The following is a 16745-nucleotide window of genomic DNA, read 5'->3' on the forward strand; positions in this document are numbered from 1 at the left end:
AAAATGGCCTCTTAGAGTAGGCTGTGCTCCAGGAAATGACCAGTAATGTTCTCCGCCTCAGCCCACAGAGTCAGAGGGAAACAGATAAGTCACATGTAGCTTACTACTTCACAGCACAAACTTATTCTTATCCCGAGACGATGGACTACACGGCGATTCAACTCTGGAAGTAAAAACGCTGAAAGGTTTGTTTATTGGATTTGTCTAGCAAGCAGTGTTTGATGTAGCTGATAATAGGACGCTGTGTTTAAATATTACAAACTAATGCAACTTTGTAACAGAAACTAAAATGGGGAAGTTGGTGAGAACCGTTACTTTGAGTCACTTACGTCATTTTGTGGAGAAAAAAAGAGAGCTGAATGTAACTGGCATAAAGTTGGTTTGAAGTAGGACGTTCGATATTCGCAGTAATGCGGAAATTAAGGGACCGTCTCTAAAATTACATTGTTATACACGTTTCTAACTTCAATAGCATTCGAAGGGAATGACTTAGTCATATAACCAACTGTAAAGTGTTCATCTTGGTGTCAGCTATAATACTCACCTCTTAGATTTTTGATATTTAATAAAATAAATGATTAAATCATATATAAATATTGCCATGTATTTTATTACTGCATGGTAACGCAAAATATGCCATTATTTAAAGTTCAATAGCCTTTGAATGGAATGATGTACAGTCACACAACCAACTGTAAAGTGTTCATATAGGTGTCAGGTATGACGCACACCTTTTAGATTTTTGATATTTAACCCTACAATCCATAAACCAAAAAAAACTTCACGAAGGCATAAAGGGGGTCAAAATGACCCGTACTGAATTGAATGGTTTTCTTCAAAAAATAGATGTCCTATTAATGAAATCATTAATACACTGTTACACAAGCTGTACACTCACTACTTTACATTGTAGCAAAGTGTCATTTCTTCAGTGTTGTCACATGAAAAGATGTAATCAAATATTTACAAAAATGTGAGGGGTGTACTCACTTTTGTGAGATACTGTATATATGCATACATATGTATGAATGAATATATATATATATATATATATATATATATATATATATATATATATATATATATATATGAGAGAGATACACACACACACACACACACACACGTATGTATATTTTATATATATATAATACATATGTGTGTGTATATATTAATTATATTTTATTATTATTATATTATTATTTCATTAATAGGACATCTATTTTCTGAAGACAACCATTCAGTCCAGTATGGGTCATTTTGAACCCCTTTATGCATTCGTGAAGGTTTTTTTGGTTCATGGATTGTAGGATTAAATATCAAAAATCTAAGAGGTGTGCATCATTACTGACACCTAGATGAACACTTTAGTTGGTTATATGACTGTAAGTCATTCCCTTCAAATGCTATTGACGTTAGAATCGTGTTTAACAACGTCGTATGTAACTTTAGAGACGGTCCCTTAATTTCCGCATATCCGCGAATACCGAACGTCCTACTTCAAACCAACTTTATTCCAGTTTGTAAGTATACGGTTTCCTCATGTGTTTAACATGGTTGAAATCTATTGATATTCCTGTACAATACATAATTCGTGATCACTCTTAAAACAGATGAGTTTTTTTTTTTAAAAAAAAACGCGTGTTCATTTTTGCACACACCTGTGTCTAGTTAAGGACAACACATTTTGTGTTGCTTTCAACACTGGTCGTACATTTCCAAACAAAGATGTGTTAAAAAATGAAATAAAACAGAGATGTGTTGTTTATACTTTTTTCCTTACAGTTATCCTAAAATGCAATTTGTTTGTATGCTAAAATTCTACAAAAATGCTCACAAAATACACAAACAATTGCATGAAATTTAGGTGACGTTTATTAAAATCATTAAAACGTTTGACAAATATAAGAATTGGAGTTGATGCAAAAAGAGTGTTGGTTAGTTATAAAATATGGACAGATGCCTTTGTGCTTCAACTGAGAAATTGCGTTACAGAATCACAAATTGTGTAATTTTGGAAACGTGACCTCCACGCCAATTTTTTTTTTTTTTGCACAACCTAATTAATTTAACCAACATTACAGAGATAGTGGAAAGTATTACAACCTAAACCTCATCCTCTCTTTTTGTCACATTAACCTTGTGAAGAACTTTTGGCCTCGACATTACTGAGGTAGCTAAGTTCCATTAGCCACTGACTGTCTGCACCTGTTAACCAGCATTAACATTCACTGAATACATGAAGAAACTCGGCTCTAACCCATCCTCCTGATGCTAATTACTACAGCTTGCCTTGTCTTGTCACTTGCTAAAAGTAGTTAAGGTTAAACCATTCTCTGTATTACATCATGGTGAATAGCTGTAATGCGACGTTATCGTTAACTTTCAAAAAGGTAGTGGGAATATCTAACATTACCGCGAACTGTATGCTAAAGTGATGTTATCGACTCAGGCGAGCGTCTAGGTTAACATCACTCACCCCTACTGTGATTGGAGACAGCATCCAGCTAGCTAACCCAGATAAGATGCAGACCCAGAGAATTGTAGACTAACCTCAGTCCCAGGTGCTACTATTGATCATTACTCCAATTAAAAAGAAAGTTAGGGCAGGTACGCCAATAGCAGCTAACCCATAAAGATAATTTCTCTGAGCAGAACATGGGCATTCGAAGGCAAATATGTTGTATGCTGTTTGACTAGCCACTGTCCCCAGGGCTATCAGCCCATTGAAGATCACTACATCCTTACTCTTAAAGAAAAGAGCAGCAAACTTAAAATTTTCAGCAATAAATGCAGCCATGTAATCCTACTTCGTGTTTGGTCCTACCTTTTGGTGGTTGTGTGCTGATGATGAAGGATTTTGAAGGATTATTGCCTTAAAAACTGATCTTTGGACTAAACTCTGCAAGCTCCTGTAATGGAAGAAATACACAGTGGGGATATCTTTGAATCGGAATGGTCTACACATTCTCAGGTAACCACTCTAGACAAGTTGTAACTAAGGCAAGCAAGGACACTGATGACTTAAAAGCACCAAGAGTGGGCTTTAAGAAAAAAATCTACAAGACAAAAGGCGGGTAGTGCCGACACCATCAGATGGAGCATCTAAGAATAAGAGCAAGCGGTATAGTTACGCTTTAAAACTATTACTGAAATAAGAATCCAGCAGTAGTAGAAAAAACATGACATTTTTATTTGCATTACTTTGCTATGCATATTATTTGACTATTTCTTTGTTCAGAGCATTGCTGTATCCAGCTCAGGTTTCGATAAGACATATTCTGAGTTATGTAATACAACACGTATAACATATAAAGATTAACCTCAAACTACCATAGTTACAATAAGAGTTTGTATAGCCATGTGCAGAAAAAACAGAGTAACATTAATGAGGGGGAAAAAAAGTCATACAAACCTATGTTCCACGGCTAACTTTTTCAAAGATCCAAGAGGTTTTCAACAGAATAACAGGCTGAACTTCGAAATAAAAGGAGTCATGCAGAAAACCACACTATTTGTGTTTTCATCTCTATGAACCAGCACCCAAATGAAAATGAAAGTGAGAAAATAGTCTTTTATATGTCTGTTTTTAGCAGCAGTAGCCTGTGATTCAGACCGGTGACTAGTTTCTAACCCAGTGGAAAACACAAGTATTCAAAACATGTGGTCAGGAGGAACTCACAGAACGACAAGAGGCTGCAGGGCGAAACGACGGAATTCCTGCCTGTGTAAAATCTGTGTAAAGCAAAGACTAATAAGGTTAAATGTAACTCATATTTGCTCTAATCCAGACTGCACACACCACGAGCTCATTTTCCAACTAGGAAGATGGCAAAGGAAGTTGGCAAGGTTTTTTTTTTTAACCATCCGCTTCTCCAGCCTTCTTTGAATTTAATGTATGATTTAAAACCCGTCAATATCGTAAAACAGCACCCCCTGTTGGTGAAAATGTAGGCCTATTTAACATTCCCACTCTCGCCATGTGATAGGCAGATTCACCTCAAGTTTCTTTCACACAAACTTCAAACTCCCATCATCAGCCACTGTGTAAATATTCCAGAAATGGTCTAAAAAGAGGAACATCCATAAACAGTGATCCAATACAACATTGTATTGTCATTTTCCCAATTAGTGAACAAGCTTTTTTCCCCTTTCATTTCTTTTTTTTTTTTTTTTTCTTTAAACAAAAACTGCAACTTTTATTTAAATAAAAAGAAGCTTCCTTTTTGTTACTGATGTAAAGGTTAGGGTTAGATTTAGGTGTATGCATAACATTAATTAGCTGCATAAATTGTAAATGTTATCTATTCTTAAAGGTCAGACCTTGGAATAATACGCCGCAGATTCATTCATGGACTTCGGCCTGTGATAACCATTAGTGTGTACTGGAGTATTTGACTTCTCATTAGTGTTTTCATCTTTTACATATTTATGAAGGCTAAGTGCGGGTTTACAGGTATGCCAGTTCCACAGAACTTTATTCATGTCCTCCATTTCACGGATGCCTAGGAGCTTTTCTTCTTCACTCACTGGCTTTCCTTCATCGTTGCCTTTCTCTTTTCCATCCTTTTCCTTTGCTGGCAGCTTGTGAAACACCATTTCACCACTGATGCTCTCAAAATATTGTTGAATGCAGATCTTGGCAAAACTTTTGGCATGCTCTTTGCACGTGTCATCGAAGAGCCTGCGTTCTGTATCGATGTAATGGGACCAGTATTTGGTTTTCAGGAAGACGGCTTGAGTGAAACAAGGTCGGATTGCTCTTATCAGGAAGGCCACAAAAGTTGTTGCCATCAGAAATGCCCATCCACAGGCCTGAGGAAACAAAGAGAAAATGTTTCTATATCATCACTTGTCAAGCTCAGGTATCCTTGATGTGGCATGCCGATTAAAACTGAATGAATATGATTGCACGCATTAATAAATATGGACTAGCTTGAATAAATATAAAGTTTTCTTGCACAAAATGTTGTCTAATGGTGGCCCATTTTGCTCATTTTTTTAAAGGAAACATAATTGTGACTAACGTTAGCTGGTGAGCCATAAAAAAATCGAGCTTGGTTTGACCAGTTACCAGTTGCCAAAACACATAAGCTGGTAGACCATCTTTGCCAGCTGGTAAGTGATTTTCCAGCTTCCTAATTACTTTCTTGATTTAAACACTAAATGTTTGAGATGTTCTAATTGTCTCACTGCTGTGTTATTTATATATATATATTTTAAAGTAAGTTGTTGGGTACAACGTAGCATTAGTGTCTGGAATTCATAAACTGTTTCCTTTCTACCAGCACTTACCAGCTGGCAAAACTGGCCTACTAATCTGACCAGCTTGGCCTGTGTTTGGCTGCTGGTAGTTGGTCAGACCAAGCAGGATTTTTCAGCAGGAGATATCCTTCAGTCCTGGTTACGTGTTCTTTTGTGGTCAGGTAAAACATGGTGAGTGAAAATGTGTGCACATAGGCTAGCAGTTTTTGTGTTTACTTTATTTTTAACCATTATGTATTATAACATAAGAATCTGTTTGCTCTAGATTATTAATGTAAAATGTACTTTCAGTGTTTTCGTTTTGACCTTTTTTGTGCTTTTCATGCAAAATTGCTGACATTATTGAAAATGACCACCAGATGCCAGTAACCTAATTAACGCCATGTCGAATTAGTTGTAAGGGTTCTTAGGGGCTAGCGAAGGGGAATCCTTAAATTGTTCTATGTGCAACCCCTTAATTATCCAACGAGTCCTTATAAACCTCTGAAACATTATTTTATTGTATGAGTATACTCCACTAGGAAAATCAATTAGGTGGCATGCAGCTATACTCTACCTTTGCTTACAGACATCCCAAACATCTTAGAGTGTGTGTGTGTGTGTGTGTGTGTGTGTGTCTTTGCTTCTGAGACAGTATGCTTGCTCTATTGAAATTTAAGTATGCTTTACTCAGAGTCTTTGTATTCATCCATATTCAGCATAGTCTAGTAGCTCCTGGTAGTTGTTGATTTTTTTTTTGGGTTTTTTTTTTTTTTTCTCTTTGTTTAATACCACACAGGGTTCAAATGTTGTAAAAGTCCACATGTTCAACCACAGTTACATTATAGTCAGTAGGCTCCAAAACAAGCACAAGCTGATAGGGTGCACTTCACCCAAAACCTAACAGGTAGACTACTAACTAGCAACCATGGTTGTGGATGATTTCATATTCATATTAAGGCTGACATGCCCACAGTTGAGCTCCACATATGGGAACTACTGTGCTGAGATATTAGCAATAAATAAACAACCACAATAGTCTGGGATTTGTGTATTAGACCTGTACCTGAGCATTTTGCTTATAAATATATACTCTCTATCTGAAAACATTCAAACCCCTGTCAGAAATTAAGCTTAATTTTCAGACATCAATGCTAGTGTACAATACATCTAATGTATTAATGTATGGAGTTAAGTTTTTTTCTTCATATGAGGTGTATGTGATGTAATTGACTTAACAAACTCTACAGCATGATGATTCATTGATGGAACTAATTTGCATTATAATGAAACTTTATAGCAACAGAGGTACATTTCATGAGGTTTGGCACCCAGCAGTCCAAATACAGGCAAACAATTAGCAATTTGCAATCTTTTCATGTGACTCCTTTCAGAAAATGGTCTTTCTCTGTTTCTTATGCACACAGAACCTACTTTTCTTTTCAATCCCGGACTATTGTGGTTGTTTAAAACTAGTTGTATGTAAAAGCTTGTTCAGAGTACTCCAAGATATAATTCCACAGCCTGTGACGAAAATATGGAAACACATGCCATGCAAAAAGTCATGACAATGAACTCATTAGTCTTATCTGGACTTCTGATGCTTTTCTGGTTTAACAGATCATGGCCCTATATGGTCACATTCTGTGTTTTGTTGTTCATAGCTGAAGGAGTGTATGCCCCGGATTATATGGAATCCTTGGTGCCAGGGTTTGTGGCACATTATCTCCAATCATGGGAAACCTTTCATATCACAAATTTGCTCAGATTTTTAAAATAAATTAATTTAGTTATTGATCTATTTTTGCAATGCAGATTTAATGGATATATTTTGTGACATCAATCACAGGCAGAACATATTTTTAACACGAATCCACCAAAAGAGTGTTCAAGTTCATTTGAAAAATCATCATCGTTACAAATGCCGTAAATTACAAGAATATTGAGTCACCAGCCACTGTTCCACACGGTTTCATCTACTTGGTTTTCATATGGTTCGTATCAATCATTGCAAATATTATAAATTTCATTTCAAATATTCCTGTCTGTCTTGCCTCTGTGCACAATATCATACCTTCTGTATCTGCATGTGAGTGTTTATTTTAAATGGAGGCACAATGCCTAGGGAATCGGTCATCAATTTCTTCTGAAGTCATCTGTGTAAGAAATAGCCTTAACATGAGCTTCATTTCTTAATTGAATGTGAATTTAATCATAGATATAATCTAAATAGGTAATGTGTTTTTATTTTCCTTACTCCGGAACTGCCTGATCTTTGAAGATTTGACATGTTTGACTTGCTTTTCAACTAGGGTGCCGGTGGAGCGCATGGTGGAAGTCCATGTTCCTACATTCATACGTTATGTTAGATGCCAGACTCTCCTAGGTTGAAGGTACTTCATAAAAAATCATAACGAAATGAATTTTTTAAAAAATATGAAAATGAATCAAGACAGATCCAAATAAACAATAAAGTTCCAATGAACAGTAAAGCTACACGTTCTCTTCCTCTAACTTGTTCAGTACTCGTAATACAGATTAAATACGTGTGGGCAGATGATGTAAACTATGGATCTGGTCCAATGTTATTTTGGAACAAAGAGCAAGCTGAATTTTCTCAACATGAATGTTGTGTGTAGTTTGTTATCAGATTGTCTAGATGTATATCACACATCTGATGAACAAAGATTTCCTCTCCCGCGCTGTAATGATGGCTGGAAACTAGGACTTAATGTCATATACTGTAGAAAGGTCATATAGAACATGGAGAAATCTCATTTAGCGCTTTGGGAGTGAAGTCACCTTTCACTTTGCTTTTTATTCTGATCACAACCAGACAGTTATATTGTTTCTGAGTTTAGTCTTTGTTTAGACTTTGTTGATGCTGAAGAAGCAAAAGTCTAAGGATCCCTTAACCTTCAGATTAACGATTTGCAATTTCTGCACACAATGCTTGAAAAGAAACACGTATAACGAAGTTGAAACGGTAGAAAGGAGGTCTATGAATTAGTTAATGGGCTATTAATCGCTATTAAAGTAGTGCTTAAACAGATACATTGCAGACAAATATAGATATAGACCGTTTTATTTTGTACATGCATATGAACTTAATCTTCACCTATCATCATTCCCTGTTAACCAAATCTGTCACCACCTAATGAAACAGTTTAAGACACTAACCAAAGTAAGTATACAAACTGAAGCTATGATAAAAGAACAAAAACAACTAACCTTTCTTAAAAAAATTCCTAAATCCTCTGACCAAGTATACGGCTGTGCCATCTGTCTATTAAATAAATGCCAGTCCTTTATGCTAAAAAAGAAGGATCAAAATATTCTGCCAGTAGTTTGTACTGTGACTCAAAAAGTTGTCTTTCATCTGACCTCTGAAAGCTAACTACTGTCCCAACTGCTGCTAACTACTGTCCCAACTACCGTACAATAATGATAATGCTCTTACACTTAAGAGGGCTGATTGGAAGACCTTGTTAAATAATATTATGTTTCTTCCTTATAATGTCTTATATTTGATAAAATATATTCTTGTACATCTCAGATTACTTTTTGCCTTTTCTTATATGTTGACATGTTAGACGTGTCAATGGGCAAAGCTGGTGCGAAAGTGATCCTGCACAAGGATATGCCTTTGTAACTGTAAGTGACTAGTCAACTTAATCCTTCACATGGTATTCATAAGGTGCCATAGGTTTCTGCTACTCTATGGATCACACTGAAGTTTGAACAAAATGGTTTGACTTAATACCTGCAGCAGTAGTGTACAAGTCATTTCTTCCTAATTTGTTTATTAACTTTTATTGCATGCCTAAATGGAATAAAAGTTGTTTGCCAGATTCAGATGCTCCTAAACAAATTGTTATAAAGTATGAGTTGGTAACTTATCAACAAAGGCTGTACTATCGTTTCTAATATGATGCCTTTAAAATGGAAAAATATTTTCACCGATATATTTCAGAGAATTTTTTTACCCTAGTTTACACTAAATGTCTAATATTCTGTTCTGTTGGAAATATGCCTCAACTGTTAAAATATTTTGAAACCTTTACAAATAACTCTCCTGTTTCTATACCTTTGGCTTATAGTGTATATGACTGCTCACTGTCATAAACCCATACAAGGAAATAAACAGTAATCATTTTGACTCCAGATCAGGAGTGGGTAAAGACATACTGGTGATCTGATCTATATTATATATACGTACTTTAGATAATGCCTCTCTGAGGGCCATGTTGGAATGTTCCCAAGTCAAAGTACTCTAGAACTCCTCAGCATTAGATCACCTCATTATATTCTTTCCATACCATCATGCTCTTTGCCTGACAAAGCAATTCACATTCTATGTCAAAACATATTTGACAGTTGGGGTCTAATTCTAAAATCACCAGATACCAAATGTACAACAGTTTTGTCTTTCTGCCATCACAAAATAAAAATGTTTAAACCTTAACCAATGTAGTCACGGGGGGTGTGTACATTTTTCACAATACATTAATGGTGGGGATCCTTATAGACTGTGGAACAGAAATGTACTCAGTATGTCCACCGATTTATTTCACATTTACCATTATGGATGAAACACCCATTTCTTTTAAAACATCATCTTTAAATGTCTTTCTACCTCCTAAAAAAACCCTCGGCCTTAAGACACGATCTTTGGAGTTGTTGACGCCCTGCTCAGGGTTAAACAACAACGTCTTTACAATATCTTCATGAATAAATTGCCAAACTAACATCTTGGGGTTTTTTTTTCTTGGAGCAGAAGTCAGGTCCTCTCTCATTTCAACAGATCCTCTTGTTGGTGAATACACAGCATTCCTCTAGGGGTATTAGGATTTCTCGGAGCAGACATTGTAACAGAAAGTTGCAGAGATTCTTCTGTTTTAACTACAACTTTTTAACCATTATTTAAGCACTGAGCCGCACGACTCTCTCCTTAATTAGTTAACATATACACATTTGTAAGCATTCTGGTCAGCAAAACCCCCAGAAATCACATGTCTCTCTCACACACACACAGACAGACAACTGCCAGGAAAGATCACACATTCAGATCAAACAGTGTTACGGAGGGCCTAAATGTACACGACTTGACTGTCAGCCAGTGGGGACATGGGATGTCACAGCATAGACAAAATCATATGTATTTAATGGCAGTTCTATGTAAGTATCCTCACTGGCGAACCATTTTCCAAAATCTTGTTTATAGTTGAAACAAAACGCATGATTCTTATAAACAGCACTTTTAAACGTTTTACCTCCTAAAGGTTTATGTTTAGAATATATGTAAAAACATTTTTTACATTTCTTTGGCCACATCGATGGTTTATCTGTTTCAGGGGTTTTTATTTCAGTAAATGTTTATTCAAAGTCACGCCGTTCTCCCAAACACGTAATCAACGGTTGTTTTCATATATTTCACAAGCAAACATTCTGCTCATATATATTCACATTCAACCATCATGCTTTTCTAACAACCTGTTTACACAAACAAAATAACCCACACAGTAACAAAAACACATGCCCATATTAAACATTGATATTCTTTCAGACATATTTCACCTAAACCATCCTTAAGCTTCAAAATAAAACGATACCACAAAAGTAAGTTCAGAAACAAACATTCTCTTATACCACAAAAAGGTATACATTTGTGTGTGATTAATTCAGGGAGAAACACGTTTCACAACCGTGTCATTAACATAAACACATTTGTTGGGGGAGATCCCCCACAGTACACAAAACACACACCCCCAGGAATGGAAGGACACAACCCAGACATACAGGTGCCAAAATGACCCACTGATACAGTGGATAGGGTTACCCCCACCACCCCTTCCACCCCCGGCCATAAATTAAGTGTACCTACAGAACTGTCGGTCAGGAAAAACACAAACCATAAATTAGCACTCTAGTTCTACCGCCGTGATTGACATTTTGACAGAACGTACTGGCTACGATGAAAACACGTGTATGGGTGTGTTTAGAGAGAGAGGGAGAGAGAGAGAGAGGCGTGTCTGAAAACACGTATGTGTGGGCGGGGTTTAGCGAGAGTGAGGTGTCTCAGTTTAACTTCATTACAGCTTAACACAGCGACTGGAAGACATCTCCGGAAAAAACTTATCTCCTAGTTTAAACATGTTTTAACCAGCACTTTAACATTTTTACCTCGTAAGGATCTTTGGTTAGAAGTCATGTAATATGCGCTATTCTTTTTAAACAGCTCTTTTAACCATTTTTACCTCCTAAAGTTTTTATGTGTTTTTTTTTTTTGGAAGCCTAGTAATACGGATTCTTTTTAAACAGCTCTTTTAATCATTTTTACATCCTGAAGGTTTGTGTTTAGAATGTATGTAATACAAACGATTATTTTAAACAGATTCTTATTTGAAAAAAGACGCTTTAACTCCTAAACTTTTTATTCAAAGGTAAACCGGGATCCCTAAAAACATAATCAACAATTGTTTTCATTTATTTCACAAAACAAATATTCTACTCATATATGTACACATTCAAACATCATGCTTTTCTAACAATGTGTTTACACAAACGAAATAACGCCACAAAGTAACACAAACACATCCCCATATTAAAAACATTATTTCTTTTCAGACGTATTTCACCCCACCAAAAACCAAACTCATTAACATAAACACCTTTTGTTGGGAGGGGGGCTATTCCCCCAACACACACCTCTCCACAACACCCCCAGACACAAAGGAGCCAGATTGACCAGCTGATAAACTCCATAGGGTTACCCCCCTCACCACCCCTACAGACCTGCCAGTCAGGGAAGCACAGAGGGTCATAAATTATCACACACAACACTTTGATTGACAGTTTGACAGAAAGTGTATGATATAACTACTTGTGTGTGTGTGTGTGTGTGTGTGTGTGTGCGCGCGCGTTCCAAATTACCTGCGACATAACCCGAATATACCTGGATGCTGCCTCCCTGTTGATGACATAATTTGCGTCGAAGATATTTTTGCAGGGAATTGTCGCCAGTATTCTCTCCAGATCTTTATCAGGCATAAACACGCTGCTTTTGTTTAAGAACTGGCTCAGATCGACCTTGGCGCTGTAGGCGCATATGAAGCTCTTGCCGTCCATGAGCGTGACGGCGATCCACACGGAGGGAGCGATGAGCGCGCGCTGGGTCATGGAGCACAGCATGTAGCGCAGCACAGAGGGCTCCTTCTGCCGCTGACCTATGGGCCTCTTCCATTCCTCAGTCAGCACCGAGATGTTATTATTCAGCACGTAGCCGAGCATGAAGAACCATAGTGGAGGAACGATCATAATCCCGACAGCGTACGCGTAATTATACTCCGGCAGACACGGACAGGTGAACTCAAACGTGGAGTAAAGCTGTGCGCTCGCCAGGGCCATGATACCACATATCCCGTTCATAAAAGACTCCTGGTTAGCTTGTAAGAACTGGAACATCATCCGAAACTTATCCATGTTGAGAGGATTCCGTTTGGAAACTGGTGACAAGTGAGGAAAACACACAAACGCGTAGCAGCGTCAATAATTTGAAATCAATAATTGGTTAAAATAAATAAATAAATACGAGTTCTTTAATCCTATGATCTCTGTTCAGTTCTTAGCAAATAAATAAATAAATAAATCATTATTTACCAGAACAGATGAACCGATTGTCTTTACACGTACAAGTGAGGAGTCGCCTTTGCACTGGCAGGAGCGCACACCTCGGCTTCGTCCCAAACAGCAGAACTGGAGGCTTATGTCAGAACATTACGTCAGATGGCCTACAGTTTTGCCATGCTATTTGGGAGGCTAGCATGTGGTTTGGGACGTAGCCGTGCTGAAGTGCTGAACTTTGGCCACTCCTTACGTCCTCAATGTAATTTTCGCCTTACTGAGTTATTTAAACATATGCGAATATCTGGCAATATTTGTCAACATCGACTTTCATATCAGCTCAGATTTGATTTAAATCATTAAATATTGTGACAGGTAAAAGATCAAGCAATTGACTATTATCAGTAATAATCTATCTGCTGCATGCAGCACAAGAAAACCACTGATGTCAAGATCAGTAAACGTTAAAATCTCTTTATTGTGTTTACTGACATATGAATCTCTACATTTGCATCATATTCATATGCATGTCACTGCTGAGTAATGTGTGTGGGGAGAGCCATGCAAAATGAAACAAATCCAGTCCTGGCACAGGCAAATCTCCACATGCAAGGTTTCTACAGTAACTTGACTGTCTGAAAGTCTGGTGCAAACTTTCTAGTACATACAATTGTCAGGCAATTGTCAGATGTAGAAAATTCTTTTTTTCTATATCTTTATGCAATATCTTTAACATACTTTTTTTTTCTTTTCTTTCTTTCTTTTTTTTTTTTTTTTTTTTACAACTGTTGTAATAAAGAGGTAGCATAATATCAAAGCTTTACTTGATGTTTTGTGGAACATTTTTAAGTTTTAAAAATATAAACAAATATAAAAATATTTCACTTTTAAGATAAACGTTTTACAGGAACTTAGTTGTCTGGGATGACTGTGAAAATTCCCTTTCCCCAGCAGTCCATACAATTAAGAGCTAAATTCATTTAAAATCTAATACAGGTTGCCTTACATTTACATTCTTTCAATTTGATAAGCTTTCTATCTTACATTTGATCCTTCAAATATACGCACTATTTATATTATTTTACTGTCACTTCATACATCTGAGTAAAGTATATGTCCATTAGGGTCTTCCCAAGTAATACATTTAGTGGGCCTATACACCATCTTGGTCACATCCAGCTCAGGTTTGCATTGGAACCAGGTTTGGAGCAAGTGATCCACCTGATCCTTCCTGGTCACACCGTGGAGACGCTCATCTTCTTCTTCATTCTCATCATGGCTTTTCTTAAATCTGAGGTTGGGGGATAGTGGCATCCTGAGAACCCCATCATCATCAATACTCTCAAAGAAATGCACTACACATTTTTTGGCAAACTCTCTGGCATGATGTACACAAGTCTCATCAAAAAGCTTTGCCTCAACGTCCAAGTAATTGCTCCAGTAGCGTGTCTGAAGAAAGGCGGCATGATTGAAGCATGGTTTAATGACTCGAGCCACTGCACCCAGAAAAATAAGGCAGAGAAGGATGGACCAACCTATTGCCTGAAAGAAAGCAGACGCAATGACTAATATTTACATCATCATCATCAGACAAATCATTCAAATCAGTTGTTTTTACCAAACTTAGTCTATAAACCCTTTCAGGGTACAATATATTACTATTCCATCAGATCATTACTCTTCAGTCCAAAGAGTAATGGGAAGAAAATACTTTGTAAACAAAAACAAAAACAAAAAAAAGGGAAAAGTCCACTTACTTGAGAGTAACAGCGCACATAGCGTGAGACAGCTTTCCGGAAAGTACTGTCTTTGAAGATGCTGTCTTCCTTGCAGGGCACCTTAGCCATGATCCTGATCAGATCCAGACCAGTGTCATTAGGAAACCCGCTGAAGTGTTTAGGGTCCACGCTCATGCTGAAGGCACAAATGAAACACTTCCCATCCAGTAAAGATACCAGGATCCACACCATGGGAGCTAACATGGCCCGCTGCATCATAGCTGAAAACAAATACCTATAGGAGAGTTGCTTGTTTAAACCCAAAACAGGAATGGAAATAGACTATTGGACTGACACAGTTTTATAAAATAGACTTGCATGAGAAACAACATTCCCTCCATTAAAGTTTCATCATTTGATTCAGGTAATTTAATAACAAAGAGAAGGCTTACTTCACAACAGCTGGATTTTTGGCCCTCCTGCCTGTAGGTCTGGCCCATTCCTCCATCATCACTCCAGTATGCCGATTAACCAAAATTCCGAGTAAGAAGAGAATAACCGGAGGAACAAACATCACACCGAGTGCGTACATTTTATTGTACTGCGGCAGACAAGGGCAGTTGAAATCAAAGCTCGTGTAGAGTTTCACCGCTACCAGAGCCAGCAGCACGCATATACCATTAGAAATGGACTCGGAATTCGACTGGAAATATTGCAAAACTACCTTTAAGCGATCCATTAGGAAAAAAGTTAGGAGACGACGACCTGAAAAGAACAACGCAGTGCAGTGTGTCGCGTGTGGAAGATTACATAGAACTGCAGTATTCAAACTACTCAAAACAAACAATCCGGTTTGATTAAATTATTCTTTTTAAAGAATGTAAATACGCTTCCGGCATAATGTTGCATTTAGACCCCATGACCCCACTTGTCGAATACGTTTCGGTTATAAAAAGTCCATCGCAATAACTAAACCGTGTGGAGGTAAATGCTCAGACACTGGTGTAGGGCAACACATCTGTTTGCATCAGCTTAGGCTCTTCCCCTGCTCCACCCAACAGGTGTATAACCACAGCATCAAAGACAAACACACAGTACAATAATACTAGACTAAAGTGCATAGTGTACAGCCAGGAATGCGGTGTGAAAGTTGTAGGCTATAGATGAATACAGTTTCATGAATCTGTCACTCTCTGCATGACAGTAAACGTCTCCTTTCTTGATTTTATCCGGAAGTGACATGGGCTTACTCTAGAGAAACTTCTAGATCAGACGAATCGGTTTTTCAGCGTGAGTAAACCATGATGCCTAATAGTGACACCCCTTTTATTTCATTCATATCGACACAAAAGAAAACGTGCACAACACGAACATCATGTGGGGAAGTAGCCTACATGTAAAAGTAGAAATTAATGAAAGGAGTACTTTTGAAAGCGATAGAGCTTTAGACATAGTATGAGTGTCCTCTGGTGGTGAAACAGTGCTGTAGCTGAGCCGAGGTTTGCAAATTAGTCCCTCATCTTTTCTTTCTTTGTAAATGTGTAAGGCTTTTTACCATCACCCATCCGCCACTACCATATGATTCGCATTCACACCTAGGCCTATTAAAAATATTGTTTGATATTGGTCTGTCTCCAGTACTAAATTGCTGTAGACCTGTGCTCTGTGCTACTGTATATGCCTGCAGACATCCACTATCAGAGAAAATGGTACTAAACGGTCCCTTACCTTTCTAAGGAAAGTAGTGCCATTATCTTTTGTATCTATCGTCTAGTTATGTACCTTATAGTCTATCTTTAAGTACTGTCTTCTTTGTGTCAATATGCTGGGGGCTAGCATTAGAGCCAGAGAAGCAAGGAATCTCAACAAACTATTAAAGAAGGCTGGCTCTGTCCTGGGATGGCCCAGATAGTTTTGAGATGGTTGTTGAAAGGAGGACACTAAGCAAACTATTATCCATCCTGGACTATCACATCCCCTTCTTGCCCTAATGGTCAAACAGCAGTGCACCTTCAGTAAAAGACTCATTCAGCTTAATTTATTATCCATCCATCCATCCATCCATCTTCTATGCCGCTTATGCTTAAGGGTCACGGGGAACCTGGAGCCTATACCAGGGAGCATCGGGCACAAGGCGGGGTACACCCTGGACAGGGTGCCAAT

The 16745-nt window shown here is 37.6% G+C and overlaps 2 protein-coding genes and 2 long non-coding RNA genes across 6 annotated transcripts in view; 1 reads left to right on the plus strand and 3 right to left on the minus strand.

Moving 5' to 3' along the window:
- The first annotated feature begins 50 nt into the window (after window positions 1-50).
- LOC128605791 (uncharacterized) lies at window positions 51-9698 on the plus strand. The gene is made up of 5 exons (XR_008385597.1): window positions 51-185; window positions 4726-4862; window positions 5005-5115; window positions 5286-5433; window positions 7554-9698. It is a non-coding gene; the product is annotated as an uncharacterized LOC128605791 (long non-coding RNA).
- Window positions 2487-3942, minus strand: LOC128605793 (uncharacterized). The gene is made up of 2 exons (XR_008385599.1): window positions 3413-3942; window positions 2487-2909 (listed from the first exon to the last, which is right to left on the minus strand). It is a non-coding gene; the product is annotated as an uncharacterized LOC128605793 (long non-coding RNA).
- Window positions 9699-10320: 622 nt separating the features above from the next.
- Window positions 10321-13190, minus strand: LOC128605717 (calcium homeostasis modulator protein 1-like). Its single transcript, XM_053621430.1, has 3 exons — window positions 12901-13190; window positions 12175-12746; window positions 10321-10350 (listed from the first exon to the last, which is right to left on the minus strand). Exons 2-3 carry the CDS (start codon window positions 12721-12723, stop codon window positions 10321-10323), a joined length of 579 nt encoding a protein of 192 aa, XP_053477405.1. The 5' UTR covers window positions 12724-12746; window positions 12901-13190.
- Window positions 13191-13322: 132 nt separating this feature from the next.
- The window catches only part of LOC128605796 (calcium homeostasis modulator protein 3-like), a 4287-nt gene continuing 864 nt past the window's right edge, over window positions 13323-16745 (minus strand). For 2 of the 3 annotated variants that reach the window (XM_053621546.1, XM_053621547.1), the window contains exons 2-4: window positions 15035-16569; window positions 14622-14877; window positions 13323-14406 (exon numbers count right to left, since the gene is read on the minus strand). In XM_053621546.1, the coding sequence (XP_053477521.1) occupies window positions 13957-14406; window positions 14622-14877; window positions 15035-15321 (993 nt within the window). In that variant the 5' untranslated portion in view covers window positions 15322-16569 and the 3' untranslated portion in view covers window positions 13323-13956. The remainder of the gene's footprint in view (window positions 14407-14621; window positions 14878-15034; window positions 16570-16745) is intronic. The other variant, XM_053621550.1, reaches the window with a different exon arrangement.

This window comes from Ictalurus furcatus, chromosome 3 (genome assembly GCF_023375685.1).
Source record: "Ictalurus furcatus strain D&B chromosome 3, Billie_1.0, whole genome shotgun sequence".
NCBI classification, from domain to species: Eukaryota; Metazoa; Chordata; class Actinopteri; order Siluriformes; family Ictaluridae; genus Ictalurus; species Ictalurus furcatus.